Source organism: Mercenaria mercenaria, chromosome 11 (genome assembly GCF_021730395.1).
Source record: "Mercenaria mercenaria strain notata chromosome 11, MADL_Memer_1, whole genome shotgun sequence".
Lineage (NCBI taxonomy): Eukaryota > Metazoa > Mollusca > Bivalvia > Venerida > Veneridae > Mercenaria > Mercenaria mercenaria.
In genome coordinates, this window is record NC_069371.1 from 3,455,787 (window position 1) to 3,474,664 (window position 18,878).

The window sequence follows — 18,878 nt, forward strand, 5'->3', positions numbered from 1 at the left end:
TGTTTAGGTCACCTTTTCTCAAAAACTATAAAAGCTACAGCTATGAAACTTTGCACACTTGGTTATTACCATTAGGGAGGGAGGCTGTGTAGGCCAAGACCCATAACTCTGATATGCATTTTGTCAGAATTATGGCCCTTTTTGTACTTAGAAACTTTGTGTTTCTTGGTTAAATTTTGTTTAGGTCACCTTTTCTCAAAAACTATAAGAGCTACAGCTTTGAAACTTTGTACACTTGTTTATCATCATTAGGGAACTATGTAAATCAAGAACCATAACTCTAACCTGCATTGTGTCAGAATAATGGCCCTTTTTGTACTTAGAAAATCTGAACTATTACTCTTTTCTTACATATTGTCCAGCACTTGCAGACGAGCGATGGCACCTGTAGGCGGTGCTCTTGTTATGATTTTCAATAGAATTTAAAGGAAAACATTCATTTAAAAGCTGTGTGGAAGGTAGAAAATCTTTTCGCAATTGACAGCCCAAACAACCACTAATTTACTTAAATACTTGCAATAAGAAACTTTGATTGTACTTGTGGGATGAAGAAGAAATCAGTGGAATAATGTGTATGCTGAATGCACAACTCTTAAAAGAAATTGAGCCATAAATGAGTTTCATAATCAAATTGAATGTTTCTGCTGACAGTTTGACATAGCAGTTTTGGGTTAGTGTATTATAGATTGACGTACTTATTTGTATTTAACTACAGCAGTTAATGTTTTATGGGAAGTCTTGGTGAATTTAATCCTGCTCTTTAAGAAACTAAATTGTGCCATTAATTCTGATAATACTTGTTTTGCATACAATAGCAAAATATTACTAGAGGTAGAAGAGATTGAGCCATTCAGTTCTGTAGGAAATGTCTTTACCACACTTTTTTAGTAACGTTTTTACAGATTTCTTTTCAACTTCAGTGCATGAAATGACCACCAGACAATAAACATTTTACAGCAAAATCTCCATGTCTTGTTGTTCAGTGTCCATGTATACCAATGAAAGGATCAATGTCATTGTTCGATCTGAAACGTTCTTTGCTTAAACACTTTAAATGTTGTTCAAATACATAAGCAATCACTGTAACTCAAAACAAATCTTTCTTTCATCCAAATAGTTTTCAGTTGTTTTACTGAATGTTCACCTGTTATTCTGGGAATCAAATTAAAGCATTAAAAGGGAATGAGTGGTGCAGTGGTTAGCAGGTTGAACTACAAGCCAGCGGTCCTGGTTGGATTCACGGTCTTAGCTGATATTCGAACTAGTGTTCAGTGCTTGGTGATGTATTGTTACTGTTTCCAGCAGTATCAGCCTAGACTGGATGTAGGGGAGGTAAATAAATTATATGACCCTTGCCACATGTGTGAAATGTCCTGACTTCTAGTTAGGAGGCCAGTCTAACAATAGAACCTTACCAATGGTCAGTTTGAATATCCAAAATTCAAATATCAGAAACAACCAATGAGATGCTGGAGTTTTGTGACTGGTCTCCAATCTTAGTTTTATTACCAACAGCACTGATTATGTTCTCTCCAGGAACCAGCCCCTATATATGACCTTGCTATGATGGCCCTTGACCTTGAGGAATCAGGTTGGACAGATGCTGATGGACCCAAAGAGAACCTTGCTACCTACATTGTCAGCTTTCTTAAGTCTAAGTCAGAGATGCTACAAGATTACTTCTCCATTGAAATTGATCAGGTTTGTTATTTTTTTTATGATATTTTTTTTTACATTTCATCACAAACTACAATGCGTTTTTGTAGTTTTGCTTTTATAGTTAACAGTGTACCGTAAACTTGCTTTTGCCAACAGTTAGAGTCCATTTTATTCATGACCCCCTATAAATTTGTAAAGTCATTTATGTATCTAGCATGTCGAAGTCACCCATATAAACAGAGTCATAGTTCTGAACTAGAAAAACCTTGTGAACTGCATTTAAGCCATATATTTAAAATTCATGTAATTTCATAATGTTCACGCTGAGATTTCTATGATCAAGTTAGACTGGTCACTGCAACATAAAACATATGTCGTAGCTAAAAAAAAGAAAACCTTGTATCCTCTGTATAAGGCAATAATATTTTTCATGGATCATATGAGATTGCACAATTTTATCTGATGAAGAGTAGAAAGTGGAGTCGGAACTGGTCAGTTAGGTGGGTAAAAATGAAGGGGAGTAGGTGTAAATTGAGAAAAACCTTGTGGACTCTCTATAGGCCTATCAATGATCATTAATGGAAAGGGTCAGTAAGTTCATCTTTGTACCATAATGTCAAACACATGGGTAAAAACTAGTCAGTTGACCAAAACATTGAAAAATCTTTGTTGGAAAACCCACAGGGACGAATATTCATAGTTGAGAATTTGGATCAGATGTTTCTGAATGATATTAGTTACCAATGTATAAACTATCCAGTAGACAAAAAACTTTATCATATTTAGTTAAAATAAGAAAAATCTTTGATATTAGAGGACACGATATTTTTCTGCAAAAATCTTACATGAACATTGTGATGATCTTCAATATTATGATATCTAGTCAATTTCGAAATGGCACTGGATAACTACCTTGGTCAGTATTATTCCAACATAGAAATCCCTTTTTACGCTTCCTCTGAGGTACCATATTTTTAATGAGATCTATCCATGAAAAGGTAGATTTACCTTGATGTAGTTGTTCAGATCCAAACTGGGTCTATGTGACAAAAACATTCCAATAATTACAATGTTGAAAATACTATGTTGTAACCATCACGTCTAGTGGCATAATTATCTCATGATTTTCATCAAACAGGTCAGGTTACCTTATTATATAAGTCTGTTCGAAACTAGTTATTGTGGCCAAAATCTAGCAAATCAAAAGTAGAAAAAACTGTTACCTCTAGAGTCATATTTATCATGATCCATGAAATTGTCAGATGTTTCCTTGAATCTAGTCATTGTACAACTGGTCTAGTAGGGTTAAAACTAGGTCATAATCTAAAAATAGAAAAACCTTGTGACCTCTCTAGAGGCCATATTTTTCATGAGATCTTCATGAGTATTAGTCAGAATGTTCATCTTGATGATATCTAAGTCAGATTCGAAACTGGGTCACGTGGGGTCAAAAACTAGGTCAGTAGGTCTAAAAATAGAAAAAACCTTGTGACCTCTCTAGAGGCCATATTTCTCAATGGATCTTCATGAAAATTGGTGAGAATGTTCAGCTCGATGATATCTAGGTCAGGTTCGTAACTGGGTCATGTGCGGTCAAAAACTAGGTCAGTAGGTCGAAAAATAGAAAAACCTTGTGACCTCTCTAGAGGCCATATTTTTCACGAGATCTTCATGAAAATTGGTGAGAATGTTCACCTTGATGATATCTAGGTCAAGTTTAAAAGTGGGTCACGTGCCTTCAAAAACTAGGTCATTAGGTCAAATAATAGAAAAACCTTGTGACCTCTCTAGAGGCCATATTTTTCAATGGATCTTCATTAAAATTGGTCAGAATTTTTTATCTTGATGATATCTAGGTCACATGTGCTCAAAAACTAGGTCACTATGTCAAATAATAGAAATAACGATGTCATACTCAGTTGAACACTGGGTCATGTGGAGATAGGTGAGCGATTCAGGACCATCATGGTCCTCTTGTTTATATTGATATATTTAGGTTTTACATTTCATCCCATATACATACAAAATGCGTTTGTTGTAGGTTTTGCTTTTTATAAGTTAAAATGTACCATGTACAATTCTTTTGCCAACTAGTTAGATTGTCTTTTAGTTCTTAACCCTCCCTAAAATATTATGAAAAGTACATTTTTATGCTCATGTCTGAGATATCCAGTGATAAAAGAGCAATTTCTTGACCTAGAACAAGTCGTCTTTCTTGATGAAGCTGGCATTTAACCCTGTTGTAAAATGTCAGTTTTTATAATGTTTACGAGCAGAGATTTTCTTGAAAAGTTATTGATTGGTATCTGCAAACAATAAAACATAATGTTTGACATAAAATTATAACAAGAAAATCATTTAATTCCCATTCTTTGGTAGTAAGGAATAATCAGGTTTAATTCTGGTTCAGGTATTGCCAGTATCATTTTGAGTGATGGGGCTAAGAGTAGAGGAAGTGGGAGGTGGGAAGCTATGGTTAGTGGTAGGGGATGTGGGAATAAAGGGAAATGAGAGGGGGAGAAGGTGTAGTTTGTGAGAAAACCATATGTTGGTCTCTATTAGTTGCCTATCAAGATCATGTAATGGAAAGGCAGCAGTTCGAGTTCTCTTCGTACATAAGTTGTCCCATAACCACATGGGACAAATTATTCATTGTTGACCCAGAAATACATTGGACAGAATGTATTCTTTGTTGACGAAAAACCACAGGGGACGGAATATTCATAGTTGAGAATTCTGGGATCAGAGTGATGCTGGAATATATGTTTAACCTAATGCTATATAACTATCCAGTTGACAAAAAAATTTCCTTTAATACATGATTTCTAGTTAGAAATGATATGCCGTAGAAGTTATTTTTGATTTAGTCAGTGAAACACTGGAGTGATTTTCATTAGCAAAAATCTTAACAGGTAGCTATTTGGATGGATCTTGCACATAATTAATATATCTGAAATGCACTAAATTTCAGAAAGGCAATATGCATACACTACCTTTGGTACTAGATGATTATGTTCCAGACCTAGAGGGACTGCCCATGCTGGTTTTACGGCTTGCCACTGAGGTAATCATGTTTTAACTCAGCTCTATCCCATAGACAAGTAGATTTATTTGATGTGAGTTGTTTAGAAATGCTCAAGACCTTCAGGGACTATGTGACAGAAATATTCCAAATAAATTATCAGTGTGTGATAATCTATCTCACTATGTTTGTCTCACACCAGTCACAGTCAGTGTGTGATAATCTATCTCACTATGTTTGTCTCACACCAGTCACAGGTTACTTTATTCATATAAGCTGTTACTCAGCAAGACAAGAATTTTGCCATAAATCATAAAACACAAAAGGTGAGAAAAAAAGTCTACCATGCTAGTAAGTTAAGAGGTTGAGATTTTGCCAGAGACGAGGTTCTGCAGAGTTTTTGGACATATCTCTTACAACGGTTGAGATTTCCTTAAATGCAGAGGTAGATTCACTATATCATTCACCCATAAACACTTCATGAAGTATTTACAAAAATGGAACAGCCAAGATTGGAATCCAAAATTTGGGTTTAGTAGTGAAAGTTAATTATTTTATCATGAAGGAAAATGAGTCATTTTTGTATGCTATATATCCTTCTGGTTTACGACTGTAAAATGTTCTCCATATTTCAGGTGGACTGGGACTCAGAAAAGCAGTGTTTTGAGAGTTTTTCTCGAGAAATGAGCAATTTCTATGCCATGAAGAAAAGTTTGTTTGCAAGTACAGATGATAGCTCTGAACAAAAGCCCGAGGTATTCTAAAAACAAACATCAGAAAATATGGCAGATATCGACTTACTCCATTACACCTTTAAAATTATTAACCTCGTTTAGAGAACACTTTTAACTTCATATAGTGTTATTTCTAGAGCGACGCAGTGGGGCGCCTCACCCTGCCCTTTTTAACTGCCCCTCTGCTGCCCTTATAATGTGCCCTCCTGCCTTTGATCTTCTTCTGAATCCCGCCCTTTATCCTGTAGACATGCCTCGTCAATTTTTTTTATCAGCAAATTACGTCACGGCGAGTGCACACAGGTAACGAGAATCAATAAGGTGTTATGATTAATTGATAGAGTATTGATTATGCATCCTGTCAAAAAAATTAATAAATTATCCGTAAGCGGCCAGCTGATTACCGAGCACATGAAAAGTGCCCTGTAAGATTTCTTCATGCAAGCTTTAAATTAGACCATTGTTAAGTATAATAAGAATATATCTTTGCAGTCTGATCCTACCTTAATTTCAACCAGAAAATCCACAAATTTTAATGAATTTCGAAAGTAAAAATAAGTTTAGAATATCCGTTCACGCTTCTAATTACACCCGATGTCGTATGCAAATCTCCCATTATTCCTTCAAAAAAGCTGACTATGAGTGTTATAGTTCCTTCTCATGAGAAGGAACACTTATGGTGAACATGTCACACTTGACTGAGCAGGTAATGGATACAAGGGTATCATCAAAGGCATCCGAATTCCAGTAGGCGCCGCCATTTTGTACTCATGCATATTCATTAAAAATAGCCTCTTTGCCAATGTGTTTTTACGCATCTATAGGTCAATCTTTAGTGAAATACAACTACGTAATAAACAAACCTACAAAAACAATAATTTAGTTTAAACTATCAAACTCCTAAATCTTACATGTCATATTGTAGAATCGAGATTAACTAAATGAATATTCATCATCTAAAAATAGACTCCCGCCCAAAAATAACGTCTACTATTATTCTTCTCAGCTGCATTCTTTGCTGCTTCCAGAGGTTCTTTTTACGATTTTATTTCATACCAACTTTATTATTTTAACATTTTAAGTATAACCATCAAAACATACTGCACTAATAAAGTTATTCGAGATTTTTTACTTGTCTGTGAATGCTATTGCACGATAGGTACCGTCACCGGAATGCAACATTTCAGTTACTTCCCTTGTTTTTATCTAGAACTGTATAATGCATTTCTTCACTTTACTGAGCTATAAATATTTCGAACTTTGTAATTTGATACTTTTTGATTAATTGTTTTGTAATTTTCAAGTTGTGAACTTTTTGTTCGCACATTTTTCAAATCCATCAGTTTGTCTTTAAAAGCCCTTTTTCTCCCTGTTTAGTCATTCTGGAGCTGTAAGTATCCATTCATGCAATGCAGTTACTGGCATATGGCAGAACTTTTCTTCCATTGTATTGCTAATTAAAATTAGGCAAACATACGACCAAATTCTGATCTATGCCACTAGGACAGCTGTCGACATTGGTTCCCGAAATTTTGACAGAGTGTTGGTATTTATTGTCCGCTGATAATATTTAAGTATGATCGCTCATCTAAAGGTGTTTGTTTATTATTTTAAGTTAAACAAATGTTTGTGCGAAATAACTTTAAGTATTCTTATAATAAATAGATAAGAATGCACGTAAACTAGCAAAAAACATAGTTCATAATTATTTTATTAAAGATCCCTTAAAAAGAATATTCAATATGTGCTAGAAGGAACCTTTTGGTAAGCTAAATCTTGTTTTTTATGATAAGTATCATCATAATTTGAGGAATTAGCTCTGGTTTACCTTAGTGAGTCAAGTAAACTGAGTGAAAACCACTTTCACATGACATTCCGAAAGTGTACCAGTATCCGGATATTACATTTTGGATACATTTTTTACAAACTTTTATAGCACTTTTCTGTTAATGAAATATTGATGAAAGACCTAATGAATGTGACATGAATTTTGATACATATTAGTTTACAATGTGACCTGAAACTGACCTTTTTATACGCCCGTTTGAAAAAACGGGACGTATTATGGGAACGCCCCTGGCGGCGGGCGGGCGGCGTCCACAGACTTTGTCCGGAGCATATCTTCTACATGCATGAAGGGATTTTGATGAAACTTGGCACAGTTGTTCACCATCATGAGACGGAGTGTCATGCGCAAAAACCAGGTCCCTAGGTCTAAGGTCAAGGTCACACTTAGAGGTCAAAGGTCAAATTCAAGAATGACTTTGTCCGGAGCATATCTTCTTCATGCATGGAGGGATTTTGATGAAAGTTGGCACAATTGTTCATCATCATGAGACGGAGTGTCATGCGCAAGAACCAGGTCCCTAGGTCTAAGGTCAAGGTCACACTTAGAGGTCAAAGGATACAAGAAAGAAAACTTTGTCCGGAGCATATCTTCTTCATGCATGGAGGGATTTTGATATAACTTAGCATAAATGTTCACCACCACGAGGCGGAGTGTCATGCGCAAGAACTAGGTCCCTAGGTCTAAGGTCAAGGTCACACTTAGAGATCAACGGATACAAGAATGAAAACCTTGTCCGGAGCATTTCTTCTTCATGCTTAGAGGGATTTTGATATAACTTTGCACAAATGTTCACCACCACGAGGCGGAGTGTCATGCGCAAGAACCAGGTCCCTAGGTCAAAGGTCAAGGTCACACTTAGAGGCCAAAGGTCAGATACAAGAATGACTTTGTCCGAAGCATTTCTTCTTCATGCATGGAGGGATTTTGATGTAACTTGGCACAATTATACACCATCATGAGAGGAAGTGTCATGTGCAGTTCCCTTCTTTAGAATTACTTCCCTTTGTTGTTACTATAAATAGCTTATATTGTAACTTTTTCATTACTAGTCGTAGGGAAAAATCGAGACCACATTTCTGTAGTACAACATGCTTGCTACATCCAATTATGAGGTGTATTTTGACCAATCTCTACCTGGTAAAGATTTTTGTGTGGACTTGCAATTTTTTTTTGGATTTTTTTTTTTTTTTTTTTTTTTTTTTTTAAGATTTTTTTTTTTAAGATTATCTTCCCTTAGTTGTTACTATAAATAACTTATATTGTAACTTTTTTATAATTGACCGTAGGGAAAAAACAAGACCACTTTTCTGTGGTACAACATAGATGTTACTTTCAAATTTTAGGTGTATTTTAATGTATCTCTACCTGGTAAGGAGTTTTTTTGTGGACTTAGAAAAACAAATGACTTACAATGATTACTAAACAACCACAAAATTAAAATTCCACTTGCAAATACAGGTGCTAGAGTAAAGAAATTTGCTGTGACGGGCGTATATTGTGACATTCTGGCACTCTTGTTTAAAAGAGATATTTACTCCAAAAAATTTAGTCCCCATAGCATTTTTGGAAATAGGATAGACAACTCCTGAATGACTATCTCATCAAATTTGCTGATATAAAAATAAACTTAGGTATTTTCCCAGGATACCCTCATTAAAGTCTGTTTCTTCATTTCATTCAGACATGGAATGTAAACAAATACAGGAACAACTTAACAGTACAAAGACATCAAACAACCTATTTTATTTTCCTTCAGGTACACGTGTTAGGTCATACTTGTAGTTAATAAACCAAAATGTAAAACAATTAATTAGCTCATCAAAGAAATGAAGACTAATAACTTCACAATATTTTATTACCTCCCTTCATTACATTTGTCATCTACATTCTACATATTTTTTATGGAATTACCTCCCTTTATCTCAAATAAGCTTTCTTATATTGCAATTTAATCAGTCAGTATTTTTACCTTAATTTTCAGACAAATAAATTTATATTTTTTTAATCCATGGTAAGATGAAAAGCATAAATTATATTAAAGAATACAATAAAAGCATTTATCACACATGAATGCAAGGTATACACAACAAATAATTTTGAGCCTTGTTGCCAATGACAATGTTGAAAAATATTTAAGCTCAGATGGCGTAACAGTGAGATAAAAGCTTTTTAAGTTAAGTTAATAATTCCCATATCAACTTATGACTACAAAAATTTAAAGTATGTTGTTATTCCCATTTCAGTCCAATATATCTAAAGAAGTAAATACTACAAAGACTGTATATCAAATTTTTGAAAATAAAATTCCACCAACATATTTTGTTCTTATTTCTTTTATCTTGATTATGTAGTGTACTTATCTGGAATGATGAGATATTTTTAAATGTATATTTCTTTATTCTCCTGGATGGAAAAAAATAAAATATATAAACAAAACAACCATTTATACCAACCAAATTGTAAAATACTTAAGTTTCTTTGATGTTAGTAATTATATGTTGAGACATGAAAACAACATAAAATATCAACATAAAATGTAACTAAAAAATTGTGGAACATCATATGTAGATTAGATTTGACTGTATTATACAAATATTTATATGAAAATATGTGACAACTCTGGTTAGAATTAATAGAATATTAGTTAACTTATGGTAAAATGTTGAACTGCTTTAACATTAATCTACAAGTGATGAATGAGTTCATCTTACCATAACTTTGACATTTAATGTATTATTAAGAAAACTATAACATACAAGAAATGACACACAGACAGTATAAGTTGCTGACTGGGTCAGTCTCCACCACAAATACTATGAAACTTAAAAAGTCCAATTAAATGTGTTTCTTTAAATTAGATTGATCACATTTTAACACTTCTATGAATGCAATTGTTAAATGTTTGCTTCTTACATGCATGCAATAATGGAAATAAAAAATGATTTAACAATATATGTATACAGTCTTGTCATCAACACATTCTGTACAGACAAGTAAAAAATTGCTGCAAAATGCAGCAAATAGATGGTCGCACGGCCCAAAAAAACAAAGTGTTTGACCCATATTCAAACTTGACCTAGATTTTATCAAGGCAATAATTCTGACCAAATTTCATGAAGATCAATTGAAAAATACTGTCTCTATCGCATACACAAGGTTTTTCTTTGATTTGACCTATGACCTACATTTTGGCCCCAGATGACCCATATTCAAACTCGACCTAGATTTCATCAAAGCAATCATTCTGACATAATTTTATGAAGATCAATTGAAAAATACAGCCTCTATCGCATACACAAGGCTTTTCTTTGATTTGACAAAGTGTCCTAGTTTTTGACCCCAGAAAAACCATTTTCGAACTTGGCCTAGATTTCATCAAGATAATCATTCTGACAAAATTTCACGAAGATCAGTTGAAAAACAGGTGAATGAAGTATTGCCATGCAATACAAAGTCCCCTACTGGAAGGCACCTAGTTTTCTCTACTGCAGTATAACATGATGAACTGATACCTGTCAATGATGTATAAACAATATTGTACTTTATATACAATATGTTATAACAACACACTTTGATTAAAATGTGCATATATAAAAACCCACAGTTGTTTTCATATTGAAATGTTTTTGCCGATTATAAAAAAGTTATCATGTAAGTTATTTATAGTACCAACAAAAGGAAATTAATCTTAAGAAAAAAAAAAATCTATATAATATAAGTCCACAAGAAACTCTTTACCAGGTAGAGATAGGTCAAAATACACCTAAAAATTGGATGTAACATGCATGTTGTACCACAGAAAAGTGGTCTTGACTTTTCTCTACAGCCAGTAATAAAAAAGTTACAATAAAATCTGTTTATAGTAACAAGAGATCACAGAGTGATCTTGGCGCCCACCAATGTGCCATTTTTGAGTGTTCCAAATTTCAAGACTTAATGACTAGCTCAAGGTCAAATTTCATTTCCGTACACAACACTGTGCATGTGGTCCAAATTCAAAAGCTGTAGCTTGAGAAATGTGAAAGTAGGTCACTAGATCAATTTCAAGGACAAAGTTCTTTGTACACAAAACTATGCATGTGCATCAAGTTTCAAGGCTGTAGTTTGAGAAATTTGAAAGTAGGTCACTAGGTCAATCTTAAGGTCAAAGTTTATTTCGGTACACAAAACTATGCAAGTGGTCCAAATTTGAAGGCTGCGGCTTGAGAAATGTGAAAGTTGGTCACTAGGCCAAAATCAAGGTCAAATTACACTTCAGAACACAAATCTATGCATATGGTCCAAATTTAAAGCCTGTAACTTCAAAAATGTGAAAGCAGGTCATTAGGTCAATGTCAAGGTCAAAGTTTGTTTCAGTACACAATCCTATGCATGTGGTCTAAATTTGAAGCCTGTACCTACAGAAATGTGAAAGTAGGTCACTAGGTCAATTTCAAGGTCAAAGTTCATTTCGGTACACAAAACTATGCAAGTTGTCCAAATTTGAAGGCTGTAGCTCGAGAAATGTGAAAGTAGGTCACTAGGTCAAAATCAAGGTCAAATTTTATTTCGGAACACAGAACTATACATGTGGTCCCAATTTGAAGCCTGTACCTTCAAAAATGTGAAAGTAGGTCACTAGATCAATGTAAAGGTCAAGGTTTGTTTCGGTACACAAAACTATGCATATGGTCCAAATTTGAAGGCTGTAGCTTGACAAATGTGAAAGTAGGCCACTAGGTCAAAATCAAGGTCAAATTTCATTTCAGAACACGAAACTATGCATGTGGTCCAAATTTGAAGCCTGTACCTTCAAAAATGTGAAAGTAGGTCACTAGGTCAACGTCAAGGTCGAAGTCTTTTTCAGTGCACAAAACTATGCATGTGGTCCAAATTTGAAGGCTGTAGCTACAGAAATGTAAAAGTAGGTCACTAGGTCAAAATCAAGGTCAACTCATATCAAGGTTCATCTTGCCACTCAAAACCATACATGTGGTCCAAATCTGAATGTTGTAGGTTATTGACAAGAAGATTTTAAAAGCTTTTTCCTATACAAGTCTATATGAACCATGTGACCCCCAGGGCGGGGCCATATTTGACCATAGGGGGATAATTTGAACAAACTTGGTAGAGAACCACTAGATGATGCTACATTACAAATGCCAAAGCCCTAGGCTTTGTGGTTTGGACCAGAAGATTTTCAAAGTTTTTCCCTATATAAGTCTATGTAAACCATGTGACCCCCGGGGCGGGGCCATATTTGACCCTAGGGGAATAATTTGAACAATCTTAGTAGAAGACCACTAGATGGTGTCACATACAAAATATCAAAGCCCTAGGCCCTGTGGTTTTGAACAAGAGATTTTTCAAAGTTTTTCCCTATATAAGTCTATATAAACCATGTGACCCCCGGGGCGGGGCCATATTAGACCCCAGGGAAATAATTTGAATGATCTTGGTAGAGGACCACTAAATGATGCTTCATACCAAATATCAAAGCTCTAGGCTCTGTGGTTTTGGACAAGAAGATTTTCAAAGTTTTTCCCTATATAAATCTATGTAAGTTATAGAAATAAACAAAGGGCCATAACTAATTCAAAAATTCTTGAACCAGTCTGATTTTCTGGGGGACACAACTAGGGTACCAATACATCATTCTGACAAAGTTTGGTCAAAATCCCCCTGGTAGTTTCTGAGGAGATGCGATAACGAGAAATTGTTAACGGAAGGACGGACGGAATGACGGACGGACCACGGACGCAGAGTGATTTGAATAGCCCACCATCTGATGATGGTGGGCTAACAAAGGGACATAATTCTAAAAATAGGGTGCCTCATGGTGGTGACCATTTGGTCCAAGTTACATCAAAATCCCTCAATGCATGAAGAAGAAATGCTCCGGACAAAGTCATTCTTGAATTTGACCTTTGACCTCTAAATATGACCTTGACTTTAGACCTAGGGACCTGGTTCTTGCGCTTGACAATCCGTCTTATGTTAGTGAACATTTGTGCCAAGTTACATCAAAATCCCTCCATGCATGTAGAAGAAATGCTCTAGACAAAGTCATTCTTGTGTCTGACCTTTGGTCTCTAAGTGTGACCTTGACATTAGACCCTGGGCTTGGGTTTTGCGCATAACATGTTGTCTCATCCAGGGGAATATTTGTGCCAACTGATGTCTAAATCCTGTTTTGCATGACAAAGTTATAGACTGGACAGGAAAAAAATCCTACTGACCTTTGATCTCAAAGTGTGACCTTGACCTTTAAGCTAGGGTACTGGGTGTTGCGCATGACACGTCACCTCACCATGATTAACATTTATGCTAAGCAATATTGTAATCCCTTCATGGATGACAGAGTTCTGGATCGGACAGGAAAAAAACCTTATTGACCTTTGACCTCCAATTGTGACCTTGACCTTTGAGGTAAGGGTCCGGGATTTGTGCATGACAAAACGTCTCATCATGGGGAACATTTCTGCCAAGGAATATTAAAATCCCTTAATGAATGTCAGAGTTATGGACCGAACACGAAACAGACCCTGTTCATGCTATGTTAACATTTGACTGCTAAGTGTGACCTTGACCTTTGAGCTAGGGGTCTGAAAGTTGTGCATGACACATCGTCTTATTATGAGGTACATCTGTGCCAAGTAATATTAAAAGCCCTTCATGGACAGCAGAGTTATGGACCGGACAGGTAAAAAAACCCGTTGACCTTTGACCTCCAATTGTGACCTTGACCTTTAAGCTAGGGGTCTAGGTTTTGCGCGTGACTCGTCGTCTCATCATGGGGAACATTTGTGCCAAGTAATATTAAAATCCGTTCATGGATGGGAGAGTTATGGACCGGACAGGAAAAAAGCCCTGTTGACCTTTGACCTCCAATTGTGACCTTGACCTGTGAGCTAGGGGTCCGGGTTTTGCGCGTGACACATCGCCTCATCATGGGGAACATTTGTGCCAAGTAATAATAAAATCCCTTCATGGATGGGAGAGTTATGGACCGGACAGGAAAAGAGCCCTGTTGACCTTTGACCTCCAATTGTGACCTTGACCTTTGAGCTAGGGGTCCGGGTGTTTTGTGCATGACATGTCGTCTCATCATGGGGAACATTTGTGCCAAGTAATATTAAAGTTCCTTCATGGATGACAGAGTTATGGACCGGACACAAAATTGTGGACGGACGGACGGAATGACGGAAAAGCGCATTCCTATAGTCCCCGAAACTGGTTTTCAACCAGTAGGGGACTAATAAAGCCTCTGTCGCATACACAAGCTAAATGTTGACAGACGACAGAGTGACATCGAGTGATCACAAGAGCTAAAAAAAAACAAAGAGTACAAATATGCCCCAAAGAGTAAACAAAATAGTGGGGAATAAATTTATTTCAAGGTAAATACAGTATTACAGCAGTTTAAGTAAATAAGATGCATTTTTATATTTTACCTGTAGATCTTCTATAAAAAAAAACATGGAAAAAGTTAACTTCACAACGCGACAGTTTGCACAGCCAGACCAGGATTCGAACCTGGAACCTCCCCAAAACACAAATTACCATACGTAATTTCCTCAATTTTGGGTTGCTCTGCCAATTGAGCTATCTGACCAGCGGAACTGCAATATCCTAGCAATATCACTGAAGATAAATGTTTGATTTGCAGTTTTTAAAGCTGAAAGGGAGCATGAAAATGTGAAAAAATGGTAATGAGGATATTAGTAACCATTCAAGTTTCTACCAAGTCAACTCTGTATATAAGCTGATTTACCACCTTTTTTTCTATTGAGCCTGCTGAAATTCTCTCAAAAATATTAATTAAAATCCTCTTTTAATATTTAAAACAAGCATTGTCATAAATAAATACAAATTAGGTTAGAAAAAAAAATTGTTTCCGGTATCCCGACCTACCCTTTATTCCGGACCCTAATTCTTTTTCATTGCCTCGGAGAAGTTTTTTTTTTTTGATTTAATGTTTTAACAAAAAGTTGAAAAACTGCACTTTTTATGTTTTAAACATAGTCAGTGATGTTAAAAATCAACTTACTCAAGAAAAATACAGCAGGGGCTAAGGGTGTAACGATACATCGGAATTCATTTTATCATGATACATCAGTTTGGCGATACAAATATCGTACCATAGGCCTGTTATTTCGAAATTCATTTTACCATGATACATCAGTTTGGCTATACGCGTATCGAATCATAGGTCTGTTTCACAATACAGAAACGATAAGTGGAAACTAGAAATATTGCATGATATCTTACATACAATCAGTGTTAAGGATAGTAACTAAAGAAATGTATCATTCCAAGAGTAGAGACATTGAATAATTTTTTTTTGTCACACAAATGCTTACTTACGATACTCAATTCATATCCCGATATGTACCGTATCGTTGCATCTGTATCACGATACATATTGTATCGTGAGACTAGCATATTGTTACACCCCTAGCAAGGGCCCAGTAGCCCATGGTTCCTAGATTTTTGGCTGGGACCCTAAATTGTTGAAGAAAATGCCCATATACCTAATGTTAAACATTTATTTGACAGTCTGGGCCCAAAAATAAAAATAGCTAGTTTATATCCTTGTTACTGATGCTCTAAAGGAATAACTCCCTTATTCGTATTTTTTTACACAAAAATAGTTTCCGAAAGGTCCCACTTGATAATAAAATCCAGATTTTTAAAAAAAAAATTACTGACCAGCTACCTACCTATTTTTCTTTAGCATGTTACTGGAAACATTTGTTTGGCCTTACAGTACATGTATACCTAAATTGTAGTCATACAGGGTATCTTGAATACTATATGATTTTTAAGACGGGAAAGTGTGCAGATTGGAAATTATACCTACACTGTTTTTCAAAGTGAAAGCACCTAAGTTGTTTTTCAAAGTGAAAGCACCTAAATGTATTTGAATGGGGCTAAAATTACATTTTCATTTTTCATCGAGTGGGTGCGTAATCTCCCTATAAATCCATATCTAAATTTACAGAAATACTCCCAACATTCAACTATTAATTTCTGATCATAACTGGGAGGTCAAGGCAGTTGTTAAAAACTGGGGATATCTTCAAATAAATGTAGCACAAAATATGCAATTATACCTGCTGTCACTCATGCAGAAAAACCTGAAAAATGTGTTAGTGTCATAATTTAGGGCCTATATAAATCTTTATTACTTTAATTTTATGTCAAAAGCATTGATTTGTCATTCAATACATTCATACACTTACAAGAGTCCAAAACACAATTTTCGTCTTGTAATCAAAACTAGCAGAAAAGTAGTGGTTGCTATTTATCATCAGGAAGTACATTATGTACCAGAAGACAGCGAGTCAAAAATTTTCACGAGGTCTCAGATCGCCCATTATCTGGACTGTCATTGGACCTTATAATAAGACGAAATACCCCCTTGTGCAGGACATTGGATTATGTTTAACGGTTCGCTTTAACAATTGGAAAAAACCTTGAACAGTGCCACCTGCGGAGTGTAACATATGTACATGTGTAGTAAATTCGTGTCGTAAGTCACATGGTCTATTCTAGGATTTCTTCGTTTTAAAATATATACTGTACAGTACATATATGGACCATCCATGATTTCAAAGATTTTTCTATCTATAATTTTACAGAACATTCAAAATCCTAGACTTGTTATCTCTTTAGACAAGCTTATACATCGGATTATTTCGACTATCTATCTCTTCATACTGCATCGCGCCTCTTGTTATCAGGAAGTATGTATGCTGCTTTCTCCTTGATTCGAGCCTTTTAAATCTTTTAGGGGCGTGCATATTTTTATAAACCGGTTCAAAGAAGTATAAAATACACAGAATGGCAACTGGCTGTAATCTCGCGTGAGCTCGTGTCAGAGCGTGATTCGGCGTTATCTTACTAAAAACAAACATCGGCGAGCATGGAGTTACAATTTGTACCTTTAAAACTACATATAAAATACATGTTAGCTTCTAAAACAAAATTAGTTTAATGTGAAATGGTCTTAAGACACCAAGTACACGTTTTTTTTGCCATCGAAAGAAGCGTGGTCATACGGTGATAATTATTTTACCGATGAATAATTGCTTTCGCATACAAAATAGCGCGTGGAGAAAGCGCCACTTCCGGTAAACGAGATCTCGTTTTTTTGTCACGGGAGGTTGGCGAGATTTGCTCTATATGCCTTTCAAGTTGCCAATCTATTTATTTTTATAGCTCTTTGACCGGTTCAATTAAATAATTTTTGTTTGTTGTTACAAAAATATTTGCATTGAACAATGAACATTAAAAATTACAATGTTATCATGTTTTATATGTACATTTTTGCACGAGACTGAAGGAGGTCAAACTCTGCATCATTTTAAAACTTTCTCATTGATTCGAGCCCTTTGTTTGGTAGGTCAATAAGTGATAATGTTTGCACAGTCTATTTCCATAAAGCAAATTTCTATCAAGACTGACTTCTTGTTCAATTGTTACAACAGTCGAAATATGCTCAGGATGCTTTTAAATTGAAATTTTGGCTCATAATATTACCCACTGTGTAATTTCCTTTTGAAATAAGCATTTTTTGATGCAAAATATTAAAACAAGTATTTACTCAATTTTTCAGTGATTTTATGACTAATATTTTCATAGGCATTTTAAAATGTAAATGGCACGAGTTTCTGATGGAAGAACATGCTTCATGAGCATGAATTTTACTAAAACACAAGGGCTCGAATCGATGAGAAAGCTCGAATCGATGAGAAAGCTCGAATCGACGAGAAACAGGCATACAAGAAAATTCTCTCCAAGACACCGAGTCAAAAGTTCTGACGCGGTCTCAAATTGCATAGGCGTAGGAGCAGGGGGGGCCAGCGGGGGCCAGGCCCCCCCAAAGCTAGGAGAGGGGGGGCCAAAGTATAGTTTGGCCCCCCGAATATTTTGGAAAAGAGATATAAATTGCAGTCTAATATAACATTTACTTAGCATCATATAATTCTTTTCAACCTGATTTCTGATTTGCATTTGGCCTTCCCTTGTATTCTGACTAAAAATGTCTCTTTCCGTAGTGTGAGTACTGAAATCTGTACGCGCCACGCCAAGAATTGTTTACATTTTATAAAAATAATATATCATTGAGCGCAATCACTACAGTTCGGTTTGAGCGTCTGCAAAATCAATGTAGGCCTAACTATTAAGCCTGTTTACGCATGTAAACGTTATGTATTTTTTTTGTTTTTCATTGTCCATTAATAAAAATTCAAGGGAAATGATATTTCCACAACTTTAAACCACAATTAGACAAATGCAGTGCTAATTGATTGTATGTCCAGGGCTTCAACAGAAGAATGTAAAACAATGGCACATTTAATTAGAACAATACATAATATGACTGATTAAGACAGTTCAGTGCCTAGTCGTATTTGTATCATCAGAATAACTCAATGATTGCTAAAACATACAGGTTTGAGGGGCCTATGGCCCAATTAATCCCTGTACAAGGCTTTGAGTCTATGTCACGAATAATGCACCGAGGATACCTTGCCGCTAACCTCCCCCCCCCCCCCCCCCCCCCCCCCACACAAACCGCCGGTCGAAAAGGTTTGGCCCCTCCAAAGTTAAACTCGCTCCTACGCCCATG

The 18,878-nt window shown here is 35.6% G+C and overlaps 1 protein-coding gene across 1 annotated transcript in view; it reads left to right on the plus strand.

The window, feature by feature from the left end:
- LOC123532148 (DNA mismatch repair protein Mlh1-like) overlaps positions 1-18,878 on the plus strand; it is a 260,143-nt gene that overhangs the window by 231,345 nt on the left and 9,920 nt on the right. Inside the window, exons 16-18 of the mRNA XM_053518364.1 lie at positions 1,537-1,701; positions 4,631-4,723; positions 5,317-5,436. Of these exons, the coding sequence (XP_053374339.1) occupies positions 1,537-1,701; positions 4,631-4,723; positions 5,317-5,436 (378 nt within the window). The remainder of the gene's footprint in view (positions 1-1,536; positions 1,702-4,630; positions 4,724-5,316; positions 5,437-18,878) is intronic.